Below are 14,199 nucleotides of genomic sequence, written 5' to 3'. Positions count from 1 at the left end.
CTCACATCTGTAACCCCAGCACTACGGGAGGCCGAGGAGGGTGGGTCACTAGGTCAGGAGTTCCAGACCAGCCTGGCCAACATAGTGAAACCCCATCTCTACTAAAAATACAAAAAAACAAATTAGCTGGGTGTGGTGGTGCAGGCCTGTAATCCCAGCTACTCGGGAGCCTGAGGCAGGAGAATTACTTGAACCCAGGAGACGGAGGTTGTAGTGAGCTCAGATCGTGCCATTGCACTCCAGCCTGGGCGACAGACCAAGATTCCATCTCAAAAAAAGAAACAAACAACAAAAAAAAACCCAGCAAAAAGAAAATTATGAAAAAAGATATTAAGAGATATGATGGATACAATAAAAAGCCATAATATATGTCTAACTGGAGTCCTAGAAAGAGATAATAGAAAGAATGAAGAGGTAGTAACATTTAGATACAGAATGGCTGTTATTTCCCAGAACATATTTTTTATACAAAAATAGGAATAAAAATATTCAAGGGACACAAGATATCCCAAGCAAGATAAAAAGAAATATATGCCTAGAAACATCATAGTTCAAATGCAGAACACCACAGACAAGGACAAGAACTAAAAAGTAGCTGGGAAGGAAAGATGAAGGTGGGGAAAACAATCACTTAAAAAGAAAAAAACAATTAGAATGACAGTAAATTTCTGAACACCAATGACTGAAGCCAGAGGAAAAATAATCATCAACAGAAAACTTTATATTTGAGCTGGGTGTGGTGGCTCATGCCTGTCATCCCAGCACTTTGGGAGGCTGAGGTGGGTGAATCACTTGAGGTCAAGAGTTCAAGACCAGCCTGGCCAACATGGTGAACCCTGTCTCTAATAAAAATACACACAAAAAATTAGCCAGGTGTGATGGCGCATGCCTGTGGTCCTGGCTACTCGGGAGGCTGAGGCAGGAGAATTGCTTGAACCCAAGAGATGGTGGTTGAAGTGAGCTGAGAACAAAACAAAAAACAACTTTATATTCGGCATAAACTGTTTTGAAAGAATGAAGCTAAAATAAGTACATTTATAGATAAATAAATACATTTATAGAAAGAATCCTCTACCAAAAGACCGGAAGTAAAGGAACTTCTGAAGGAAATATTTCTGGAAGAAAGATGAGCCAAGGACTTTCAGAAATGAAAGGAAATGGTAAACATCTTTGAAAGTCCATACAAACGTTACTTGTATAAAAGAACAACATTAATAATCTAATTCAAGGCTAGGCCGGGTGGTTCACACCTGTAATCCCAGCACTTGGTGAGGCCGAGGCAGGTGAATTACTTGAAGCCTGGAGTTTGAGACTAGCCTGGCCAATATGGTGAAACCCTGTCTCTACCAAAAATACAAAAAATTAGCCGGGTGTGGTGGCACGTGCCTGTACTCCCAACTACTTGGGAGGATGAGGCATGAGAATCACTTGAACCCATGAGGTGGAGGTTGCAGTGAGCTGAGATTGCACCACTGCACTCCAGCCTAGGTGACAGAGTGAGACTCTGTCTTAAAAAATAAATAAAATAAATAACCTAATTCAAGTCATTCTTTTTTGTTGTTGTCTGAGAAAGACTCTCACTCTGTCACCTAGGCTGGAGTGCAGTGGCGCAATCTTGGCTCACTGCAGCTTCTCCTCCCAGGTTCAAGTGATCCTCCACCCTCAGCCTCCCAAGTACCTGGGACTACAGGCACGTGCCACCATACCCAGGTTTTTTTTTTTTTTGGTAGAGAGAGGGTTTTGCCATGTTGCCCAGACTGGTCTCGAACTCCTGGGCTCTAGTGTTCCTCCCACTTTGGCCTCCCAAAGTGCTGGGATTACGAGTGTGAGCCACTGTGCCAGGGCAAGTCTTTCTTTTTTTTTTTTTTTCTAAGAAAGAATTAAAATTAGAAGAGTACTATAATGTTGGGAGAAGAGTGAATGAAGTTAAAATGTTCTACAGTCCTTGGAATATCAGAAAGGTGGTTAAGATATTGCTTAATTTTAGACTTTTAACTTAAAAATAATTGGGAAATTTCAAGGACAACTACTAAGAGAACAGAATTAGAATGTTTAAATCCCCAATAAGTACAAAGAAAAAACAGAAGACGAAAAATAGCAACAAAATCTGTAATGAAAAGAAAGGCGGGAAAATGGCATTAAAAAACTGAATAGAAATTTAAAAGAGAAGAGAAACAAGTTCATATAAAAATAATTTGGCTGGGCATCGTGGCTTGTTACTGTAATCTTGCCACTTTGGGAGGCTGAGGCGGACAGATCACCTCAGGTCAGGAGTTTGAGACCATCCTGGCCAACATGGCAAAACCCTCTCTACTAAAAATACAAAAATTAGCCAGGCGTGGTGGCGGATGCCTGTAATTTCAGCTACTCGGGAGGCTGAGGCAGGAGAATCACTTGAACCAGGGAGGCAGAGGTTGCAGTGAGCAGAGATCATGCCACTGCACTCCAGCCTGGGCGACAGAGCGAGACTCTGTCTCAAAAAAGTAAATACATAAATAAAAGAATAATTCTAGATGTAAATCAATTAAGCTAATTAAAACATAAAGACATACGATTGTCTACTTATATTCCATTTAACGAAAGTCACAACAGAATACAGATGAGAAAAAACAGAAAGATAAAGGCAGAAAAGACACCAGGCATGTGCTACCCAAAAGAAAGCTGGCATAACTGTATTAACGTCTGACAAAACAGGCTTTAATGCTAGAAAAAAAATAGCAGGAAGAGAATCGAAATAGTCACTATATAAAGAAAACAAAACTTTTAATCACCTGGCAGATGTAAAAACTCTAAACTTGTATGCACTTAATAACTCATGGATGAAAAAAATCATTATGGAAAAATATTTAAAAAAGAATGAGAATGAAAATACAGCACACCAAAACTTCTGCAATACAGTAACAGAGACATTTATTACCTTCTTTCTGCTTATCTTAGCTAATTCTGCTGCTTCTTTTTCAAGTTTCTTGAGGTAGGATTTAGACTATCGATGTAAAACCTTATCTTTCCTAATGTAAGTCTTTAGTGCTATACATTTTTCTCTCGGCACTGCTTTAGCTGCCTCCCAAACATTTTGATATGTTGTAGTTTCAATTTCATTCAATTCTATGTAAATTAAAAAATTTTTTCCTTTAAGGCTTCCTCTCTGACCCATGATTATACAGAAATATGCTGTATAATTTCCAAGTGTTTAGAGATTTTCCTGCTGTCTTTACGTCATTGATTACTAGATTAACTCCATTATTTTCAGAGAACATAGTATGTGCGATTTCAATTATTTAAACTTATTAAGGTTTGTTTTGTGGCTCTGCTTTTGTGGAATCTAACCTAAGACAGTGGTTACCTCAGTGGGGATAGGGTAGAAGCATAAATATAGAAGGAATATGTTAAAATATTCTAGTTCTTGGGGCAGATGGTAGATTCACATGCTTACATTACTATGCTTTGACATGAAAAATATAAAATCTTTTATATATAGTATAAGTAGATTTATTTATTTATTTATTTATTTTGAGACACAGTCTCGCTCTGTCGCCCAGGCTGGAGAGCAGTGGCCAGATCTCAGCTCACTGCAAGCTCTGCCTCCCAGGTTTATACCATTCTCCTGCCTTAGCCTCCTGAGTAGCTGGGACTGCAAGCGCCCGCCACCTCGCCCGACTAGTTTTTTGTATTTTTTAGTAGAGACAGGGTTTCACCATGTTAGCCAGGATGGTCTCGATCTCCTGACCTCGTGATCCACCCGTCTCGACCTCCCAAAGTGCTGGGATTATAGGCTTGAGCCACTGCGCCCGGCCAAGTAGATTTTAAAAGATAAATATAGCTGTTTTGAATTTTTCTCCTAGATGACCAATGAATTCCTAAAGTTACAAGCTCTATCCATGCACTTTTTCATGTACATTTATTTATTTATTTATTTATTTATTTTTGAGGTGGAGTTTCCACTCTATTACCCTGGCTGGAGTGCAGTGGCATGATCTTGGCTCACTGCAACCTCCACCTGTCAGGTTCAAGCGATTCTCCTGCCTCAGCCTCCCAAGTAGCTAGAATTACAGGCACCCACCACCACACCCAGTTAATTTTTGTATTTTTAGTAGAGACAGGGTTTCACCATGTTGGCCAGGCTGGTCTTCAACTCCTGACTTCAGGTGATCCCCCCACCTTGGCCTCTCAAAGTGCTGGGATTACAGGTGTGAGCCACCATGTCTGGCCCTCATGTACATATTTTTACTTCTACTTCTACTTCAACCACTTCTTCCATAAGGCATGTTCCCAACTCCCACCCCATCTGCATGCATTTTAATTCTTTTAAATGTTTTGCACAATGTTCTGTCTTGTATTATATTTGCTTGTGCAGCTACAAATCTACCTGAAAGACCGTAAGCTCCTTAAGGGTAAAAGATGTATCTTAAACTGCACAGCACCTAGCTTAGTACACTGTCTTCAATATTTAGCTTAATGCTTTAGCCAGATGTTCAAAATGAGAGCTTGTAATGTTCAGCACTATATATTATAAATTCAATAAACTGCACATGATAACAAATAATGGACTTAGGGTCAAAACCATCTACCATTCAAATTTCACTGAGATTAAATAGTGATAGTGGGTAAAAGACAGAAACTAAAGTAACTAAGATCTTCTATGTCAAGTGCCATTTCATTCTCTCACATACACAGATATCCATATGGGCTGACAACCGAGAATGTCACCAGTGATTTTTTTGCTATAATAACAGTTTGTTCTTGGTGCCATAAAGACAGCCACAGCTGATACTACAAAACTCTGACACTGACTCCCTGTCTACTTTCCACTACTCATTCCTGATTACTATTGGTCCAGATTGTGCTTTGTCAACAGCCAAATCACATTGTGGCATATCACATCAATCCAGAGATCATTTTGCAAATGACTCCCATGACTGAACATATACACCTGCTTTAGTCTGAATGTCTGTGGCCCCCAAAATTCACCTGTTGAAATTCTAACTCCCAATGTGAGGGTATCAGGAGGCATGCCTTTGGGAGGTAATTAGGTCAAGAAGGCAGAGCCCTCATGAATGAGAGCGGCGTCCTTACAAAAGAGGCCCAACAGAGACCCTTCCCCATCTACATGAGGACTCAGCAAGGAGGAGCCACAAAACAGCCCTCACCAGATACCAAATCTGCCTAGCCTTCCTTCTTGGACTTCCTAGCCTTCTGAACTGTAAGAAATACATTTCTGTTGTTTATAAGGTACTGATACCTTACAAATTCCAAGCTTTATCTTGTTTTTGTTGGCATCCATCTCTTCCCAAACATCCTTCTCCTGGGGACGGGGGTGTCCCAGAGATCCAGGCAATTTATCTGGTGACACACCAACAGGGATGCCATTTTCTCCATCGCTAAGCTGTTCATCTGGAAATACCTCATCTGTATTTTCTCGAAGCAAGTCTCCTGGGATGGGAGTGGCATTGGCAATTCTACATATGAAGGGAGGAAAAAAAGGCAAGAATCAAAAATTACTATGATACTATCTTACACAATTATATTTCTTCATTTAAATGAAGTCCACATATAATTAAGACAGTTAAAAAAAAAAAAAAAGGCACCTTGAAAACTTAGTTCGGCCAGGCATGGTGGCTCACGCCTGTAATCCCAGCACTTTGGGAGGCTGAGGCGAGCGGATCACTTGAGGCCAGGAGTTCGAGACCAGCCTGGCCAACATGGTGAAACCCTGTCTCTACTAAAAATACAAAAAATAGCTAGGCATGGTGGCAGGTGCCTGTAATCCCAGCTACTCGGGAGGCTGAGGCAGGAGAATTGCTTGCATCTAGGAGGCGAAGGTTGCAGTAAGCCGAGATTGTGCCACTGCACTCCAGCCTGGATGACACAGCAAGACTCCAGCTCAAAAAACAAAATGAAACCAAAAAAAAAAAAAAAAAAAAAAAGAAAGAAAGAAAAAAGAAAAAGAAAAAGAAAAAAAAAACCTGAGGTCACGCCAATCCTACAAAATAAAACTTTAACATTTTGATCAATTAGAACTTTCAAGCTGATTTTAAAATACAAATTCTAAAACAATAACACACTAATTTGACAATCACTTTATAAGTAAGAAGCATTTCATCTATTTTCAAGAAGTCTTTGTCAATTAAAACAACTTCTTTTTTTTTTTGAGACAGAGTTTCACTCTTGTCGCCCAGGTTGGAGTGCGGTGGCGTGATCTTGGTTCACTGCAACCTCCACCTCTCGGATTCAAGTGATTCTCTTGCCTCAGCCTCCTGAATAGCTGGAATTATAGGCACCCACCACTATGCCCGGCTATTTTTTGTATTTTTAGTAGAGACAGGGTTTCACCATGTTGGGTAGGCTGGTCTTGAACTCCTGACCTCAGATGATGCACCCACCTCGGCCTCCCAAAGTGCTGGGATTACAGGCGTGAGCTACCGCGCCTGGCCTGTTAGATAATTTTTTAAAAATCTAAACAGGAAAATGTTAAGTGCTGTTGAACTCAAAATAAAACACAGAGATGAATCTCCAAATTAACATTTCATTTGGGAAGCAAGAACTACACTTTGGGGCACATATATAGACTGAGTGGGTCTCTGGTATATCTGAAGACCAAAGAAGAGGTTGGGGGTTTTATTAGAGAGATGTCACATACTGTTTTGAAAGAAAGCTCATTGGCACTAGAGAAGCTTTTGGGAGCTGGCAGGCTCTGACTGGTGAGTGATAGAGGTATGTAAATTTAGTGTTAGAGTCACAAGAGGCCATTTCAGCAGCTGGGCTTGCGAGAAATCAAATTCTTGGAGCAGGTGCTATATGCCCCAAGTGCTTTCTCCCTCTGGCCTCTTGATTGATTTAGTTGAATATGACAAGAATGACCTAATTTGTATAATCAACTTTCGCAGTGCCATAATGAAATAAACAGGTGTCAGATCAATCAGCTATGCTATTTTTTTTACAGTGTGAAATGTGTATTACTTTTTCACTCGCAGACTTTTTTTTTTTTAATTTTTGAGACAGAGTCACGCTCTGTCTCCCAGACTGGGATGCAGTGGCATAATCTCGGCTCACTGCAACCTCCACCACCGGGGTCCAAGTGATTCTCCTGCCTTGGCCTCCCAAGTAGCTGGGATTACAGGCATGCACCACCATGCCCAGCTAATTTTTTTATATTTTTAGTAGAGATGGGGTTTTGCCATGTTGGCTGGGCAGGTCTTAAACTCCTGGCCTCAAGTGATCCGCCCACCTCGGCCTCCCAAAGTGCTGGGATTACAGGTGTGAGCCACCGTGCCCAGCCACTTGCAGACTTTTTACTAAGCACCTACTACATGCAATGCCCTAGCAACACAAACAAGAGGAAGGAAATTCTTGCCCTAGAGGGAAAACTAGACTTTCTGTAATTATACAGTTCATATAGTTCAACATGAACTGACCTGGGGGGAAAAATAGCAAATATTAATTGGTATTTGTCTATATATTTCTTTCAAAGTAATTCCAGGTCTTATTTACATGGTTGGTCATCTCTTCCTTAGACCCTCCCATGAGAGGCTTTTCTAGTTCACAGTTATCCTTCACTAAGTGAAAAGGCTCCTGCCGGTTCTACAACGCTATGTTCTAGGTGTTTTTTTTTTTTAAACTATTGCTGACTGAACACAATACTTAGTACACAATGAAACCTCCTCTTAGAAGTGACCTGGAATGTCTCAAAGTAGATAAATCAGTCTTCAGTACATTATACTGGCTCCTGTAATTACTGTGAGTGGCAACACGGGCATCCTCTCAGTGAGCCACTTTAAGAGTCACAGTGGTGTCACGAGTACTTCACAGGCTGTGAGAAGACCAGTGATTTTTCAGGGACTTGTTCCACTTGACTTGGTGACCGATGACCTTCACCACTACGTTTGCCTAAATGGGTCAACGCTAGAATGAACCTCTTTATCAACAGTTTACAATGATATAATCTAGAAAAGCACTGATAATGGTTCCCAGAAAAAAAGCTTATAATCAAGTAGTGTCCGCAGTTCTGACAGTGGAAGCATATTAAAAGGTAGTTTGGCCTAAAATAGTTCAAATAAACAGATTTATTATAGAGATAATTAAAGATCAGAAATAAATTGGCTACTAATGGATTTTTCAGATATTAGTTCAATATAATTTATTGATGCAAGAGTCATAATGGATACTAACATACATGTACTACATGGTAATCCAAATGTTTATTGAAAGAATTCCCTCTATTCCTGATGAAAGAGAAAGGGAAATAGATGAATATTTGAACTGAAGAAGCTTAGTCTATTATCCTCACCTTTTTTCCATTTTAATCGCTCAGTATTCTTCCAAGCCCCTTTTTCCCTTATGTCTAGCCACTATTCTGCTTTTTTTCCAACTACCTCAATTCCTTGGCATTTCCTTCTTTCACACCTCAGGAAACAAACCACGCCTCCATCTCTGAATACACTTCTACTTCTACTTGAATACAATCCTACTTTTTCTCTTATATCTTATGCTTCAGTATGATACCACACACTGCAAGGACCTCATCTATCTCCTCCACACAGGCTCTCTTTTACAGGACTCAGGTTCCTCTCCCACCCGGCACCTCCCTCTGCCTTTATTCTCCACTCCTTACTCCTTCCCTGGTTATTGTTTCCTTTCTTTTCCTAAACTCTGATCCAAATCTGGAGTATGTGATATAGAAAAATAATTCCTTCCCAGGAAAATTATATCATGGTCAGGAATATGAATGAGTGAGACACTACACATGAGAGTGTTATTAGCACGTGGCCTGTGTTTCCGGGCAAGGTGTTATGTAACTGAAGCAGATTAAGGGAATAAGTAAGAAAATGTGTGGAAGAACTGAAGAGATATGAGAGAAAATAGTAAGAACGAACATCCTTTTCATATTTCATTCCCCATAATCTAAGGCAAACTAGTGTCTGTGGGCCAAATCTGGCCTGCAGATCAGAGGAAAATCTACAGCATTAAACATAAAACCTATTTTTTTTTTAAATAGACTTGTTGGAACACGGTCAGTCTCGTTTGTTTACATGTTGGTCATGGCAGCTTTTGCACTACAACAGCAATGACAGTTGTGACAGAGACAGCATAGCTCACAGATATTTATCTGGCCTTTACAGATAAAGCTTGCTTGCTCATGATTTAAAGCATCCTCTCACCTTCTCCTAAACTTTCAATCTCCCTCTATGAAGAAGTACAGGGTTCTGGGACATACACTATACATTTTTCTCTTTAACACTGATTCTCCAGGTGTTCTACCATATCATTTGCAAACAGAAAAAAATCAGAGATTGTCAAGCTTTTTCTTGGAAGGTCAGATAGTGATGTGGGCAAGAGTCACTGTTGGATGCTACAATTAACAGGCAAAAGTATGACAAGAAACACAGTGCTGACATAGTTGCAAATATCTTCCCACAAGATTATTTCTTACAAAAACAGTTAACTTTATAGTAGAAATAACTGGCCACTGTAACCAAATTATCAACACTACTATCATCAGTAAAAAGACATACTGACATTATGTACCTCCTTGTTTAATGCCATAGATTTTCCTCTGATCTTTGCTCTAAATTTATCTCATAGATTCTCATAAGTAGTGTTTACATTATCATTTTTTTCTATAACTTTTAGTTTTTATTTTCCTTTTCACCCAAGAGTACAGTCATGCATCGCTTAACAATGGGGATACATTCTAACAAATGCCATCATTAGGCAATTTCGTCATTAACCAAACGATCACAGTGTACTTTTAAAAAACTGTATTGTATAGCCTATTACATGCCTAGGCTATACGGTATAGCCTATTGCTCCTAGGTTACAAACCTGTACAGCATGTGTTACTGTTCTGAATACTGCAGGCAAGCATAACACAATGGTAAGTATTTGGGTATTATAACATATCTAAACATAGAAAAGGTAGAGTAAAACTACGGTATTGTAATCTTAGAGGACCACTGTCATATATGTGGTATGTCGTTGATGGCAATGTCATTACACGGCACATGACTGTAGTTTAACAGGCTTTTAAATTTCCAGTAAAAGGGCCTTTGATACTTTAATTTTGCTGGTAATTTCTAGTTTTCTTGCAGTGTGATCAGATAGTGTAATATTTCTACTTTATGGAACTACTTACATGTTTCTTTGTGACCTAATGCCTGATCAATTTTTGTGAATGTTCTAGGGGTACTTGGGCAGGAGGTATAGTCTCTATCATCAAGGTATAGTGTTCAGAAAACATAAATAAGATCTACCTTACTATGATCATGTTGTTTAAGTCTTCTATCTTCCTTTTCTCTGTTCACTTAATCTGTCTTAAAGTGAGAGTGGTGCATTAACATCCCGATTATGGGTGTGTTTTTATGTCGCCTTGAATATCGTGCAGTTGTTGTTTCCTAAAGGTGAGTGTCATGATTCTGGTGACTAAATATTAAAAAACTTTGTATCCCACTTGTGAATTGTGGCATTTGGCATTAAAAAGTGCCCTTCCATCTTTTGTAAGTTTGTTTGTTTTGGCTTGAATTCTACATCATCTGTTATTAGGATCATTTCTCTTTTCTATCTTTCTGATATATCTTTGTCCATGTCTTTCTTACTGTTTTTAGGTGTGTGTCTCTTATATACAGCATATGAATATAGCTATATAATCCAAACTGAAAACCTTTTCCTTTTAATAGGTGACTTAAAGCCCATGTATATTTATTGCTGTGACTGATATGTTTGATCTTAAGTCTGCTGTAGTATTTTATTTCCTTAAATTGTGTGTATCTGAGCTTTGTAACATGATGTAATAGGATACACACAGACAGTAAAATGGTTATTATAGGGAAACAGATTAACATATCTATCAACTCATACCCTTTTTGTGATGAAGAGCAGCTAAAATCTCCTTATTTAACAAAAATCTCTAATACAATTTTATTTTTATTTAAGATATGTTCAAGTCTTCTGAAAATACGATTTTATTAAGGTTATTCTTTATGTTGTCCATTAGATCTCCACACTTGTCCATCCCACATATCTGCTATTTTATATCCTTTGACCTACATCTCCCCATTTCCTTTCCTTCCTCCCTCCTTGAACCCCCTGTGGTAACCACTGTTTCATTCTCAATCTCTGTGCATTTGAGTGCATATATATATATATAGATAGATGTATGTATATGTGTGTGTGTATATATATGTGTGTGTGTATATATATGTTTTTTCACATATAAATGAGATCATGCAACATTTTTCTTTCTGTCTGGCTTATTTCACTAAGCATGTCTTTTAGTTCCATCTGTGCTGTGGCAAATGGTAGGATCTCCTTTTTAAAAGCTGAATAAGGTTGGGCACAGTGGCTCATGCCTGTAATCTCAGCACTTTGGGAGGTTGAGGCAGGTGGATCACCTGAGATCAGGAGTTCCAGACCAGCCTGGCCAACATGGTGAAACCCCATCTCTAATAAAAATACAAAAATTAGCCAGGTATGGTGATGCAGGCCTGTAATCCCAGCTACTCAGGAGGCTGAGGCAGAAGAATCGCTTGAATCCAGGAAGTGGAGGTTGCAGTGAGCAGAGATCGTGTCACTGCACTCCAGCCTGAGCAACAGGGCAAGACTCAGTCTCAAAAAATAAAAATAGAAAAATTAAAAAGCTGAGTAATATTCTATTATGTGTGTGTATGTATTTATACATCTATATTCCATTGTGTGTGTATATATATACAAATATATACAATACACACACACACACACACGCATTTTCTTCTATTTCTTTCCTGAGTTCAATCATTTCTGATTTCCTTTCTTCCTCTTCCAGTAAGATCTGAACCTCAGCCCTTGAGTAGGAGTGGGACAGCTCTTGCTTGGAGGTTTAATCTCACTCAGTCCTAGGCATCGTGGCTGGACCTTGTATCTGCTATTCCTGTATCTGTATTCTGTACATTTATTTCTTATTAATCAATCCCATGTTATTCCAATTCCCTATTATTGACTATAGTTAACTATCTTATGTAGGCTGGGCACGGTGGCTCATGCCTGTGATCCCAGCACTTTGGGAGGCCGAGGCAGGTGGATCACCTAAGGTCAGGAGTTCGAGGCCAGCCTGCCCAACATGGTGAAACCCCGTCTCTACTAACCATACAAAAATGAGTGTGGTGGCGCACCCCTGTAATTCCAGCTACTCGGAAGGCTGAGGCAGGAGAATGGCTTGAACTCGAGAGGTGGAGGTGGCAGTGAGCCTAGATCGCACCACTGCACTCCAGCCTGGGTGACTGAGTGAGATTCTGTCGCAAAAAAAAACAAACCAACAAACAAAAATACTCACGTGTATTTCAAAATAGCTAGAAGGTTTGAAAAGTTCCTAACACAAAGAAATGATAAATGTTTGAGGTAATGGATATCCTAATGACCCTGATTTGATCATAACACATTGCATGCGTGTATTAAAATATTCCATGTATCCCATATATATGTACAATTATTGTGTATCAATAAAAATTTTAAATAATTCTTTAATTTTTTTCCTATTCAAATTACTGTGTAGTTTCTGTCTCCTGACTGGACCCAAACTGATACATCTTTTTTCCTCCACCACTCCACTAATGAAGCACACTTCTCCCTTTATTTTCTTTCAAATTATGCATATTTTTACTTCCCTGAAATTTATCATCTGATCTATCAGGATACTTTTTAGTATTTTCCTTATTAGCGTGGGTTTAGTCTTTCTAGCACTGGTTTTATTTTTATTTATTTATTTATTTTGAGACTGAGTCTTGCTCTGTCGCCCAGGCTGGAGTATAGTGGCACGATCTCTGCTCACTGCAAGCTCCGCCTCCCAGGTTCCTGCCATTCTCCTGCCTCAGTCTCCCGAGTAGCTGGGACTACAGGCGCCCGCCACCATGCGCGGCTAATTTTTTGCATTTTTTGTAGAGACGGGGTTTCACTGTGTTAGCCAGGATGGTCTTGATCTCCTGACCTCGTGATCCGCCCGCCTTGGCCTCCCAAAGTGCTGGGATTACAGACGTGAGCCACCGCGCCCGGCCTCTAGCACTGGTTTTATTTATTTATTTTTGGATCGAAAGACACCTGGAGTATGGCATTGGTTTTAGAACAACCTTACATCCCATTGCTAATTTCCATCTTCCCCACAGTTTTTCTTGATCTGTCTTTATAAAGTCTTCTGGCAGGGGTAGGTGAGGCAAGAGCATGAAAGATACTGCACTAGGATTTGTGGTCTCATATTTTTCTTTTTATTGACAGTTATTTTGAAGCTTGGACATCTTCTACAAGCTATGCTGAGGACATGGTTTTTCTGCGTAGCTGTAGTTTTCTTTCTTTGCTGTTCTGTGTTACTTTGGAGGAAACCCTGGAAGATGGGAACATAAACTGCCTTCATTGTCTTTGGGTCCCCGAAGGGCTATCGCCCGGATTTTTGCAAGTTTGAGACTTATTTCTAACAACAATCAAAGGGGAAGGACAAAAACACTACAACAAAATTTCTGGACTGGCTCCAGCTCTGCCACTAATATTTATATAAAGTTGATTTACTTCAGTGTTAGAATTATTTCCTCACTTGTAAGATAGGGTGGCTGGACTAGGGCAGTGGATCCCAAACTCTGATAAGCATGAGAAGTATTTGATGCATATGGACTTCTGTGCCCCACCTCTAGGCATTCTGATCCAACAGGTCCGGGGCAGGTCCCAGGAACAGGTGTGTGTTTTTGTTTTTTGTTTGTTTGTTTTTTGAGACGGAGTCTCGCTCTGTCCCCCAGGCTGGAGTGCAGTGGCCGGATCTCAGCTCACTGCAGACTACGCCTCCCGGGTTCACGCCATTCTCCTGCCTCAGCCTCCCAAGCAGCTGGGACTACAGGCGCCCGCCACCTCGTCCAGCTAGTTTTTTTGGTTGTATTTTTAGTAGAGACGGGGTTTCACCGTGTTAGCCAGGATGGTCTCGATCTCCTGACCTCGTGATCCGCCCGTCTCGGCCTCCCAAAGTGCTGGGATTACAGGCTTGAGCCACCGCGCCCGGCCGGAACAGGTGTTTTTAAAAAACATCTGCTTAGACAAGATAGTCAGTGATACTATCCAGTTATGTGAGTCTATGAAAACTCTTCCGATGATTCAACAGGTTCTAGAGATCCCATCTTTCAATATAAAAATCAGAGCTAGACACAAGGGTCCATGTCTGTAGTCTAGGCAGGAGGATTGCTTCAGCCCGGGAAT

The 14,199-nt window shown here is 40.1% G+C and overlaps 1 protein-coding gene across 5 annotated transcripts in view; it reads right to left on the bottom strand.

The window, feature by feature from the left end:
• LOC111529164 (tau-tubulin kinase 2) overlaps nucleotides 1–14,199 on the bottom strand; it is a 178,174-nt gene that overhangs the window by 38,506 nt on the left and 125,469 nt on the right. For all 5 annotated transcript variants that reach the window (XM_023196021.2, XM_023196023.2, XM_023196022.2 and 2 more), the window contains one exon: nucleotides 5,240–5,456. In XM_023196021.2, coding sequence (XP_023051789.1) covers nucleotides 5,240–5,456 — 217 coding nt within the window. The remainder of the gene's footprint in view (nucleotides 1–5,239; nucleotides 5,457–14,199) is intronic.

This window comes from Piliocolobus tephrosceles, unplaced genomic scaffold (assembly GCF_002776525.5).
Source record: "Piliocolobus tephrosceles isolate RC106 unplaced genomic scaffold, ASM277652v3 unscaffolded_110, whole genome shotgun sequence".
Lineage (NCBI taxonomy): Eukaryota > Metazoa > Chordata > Mammalia > Primates > Cercopithecidae > Piliocolobus > Piliocolobus tephrosceles.
This window is presented reverse-complemented; position numbering and strand designations above follow the sequence as displayed.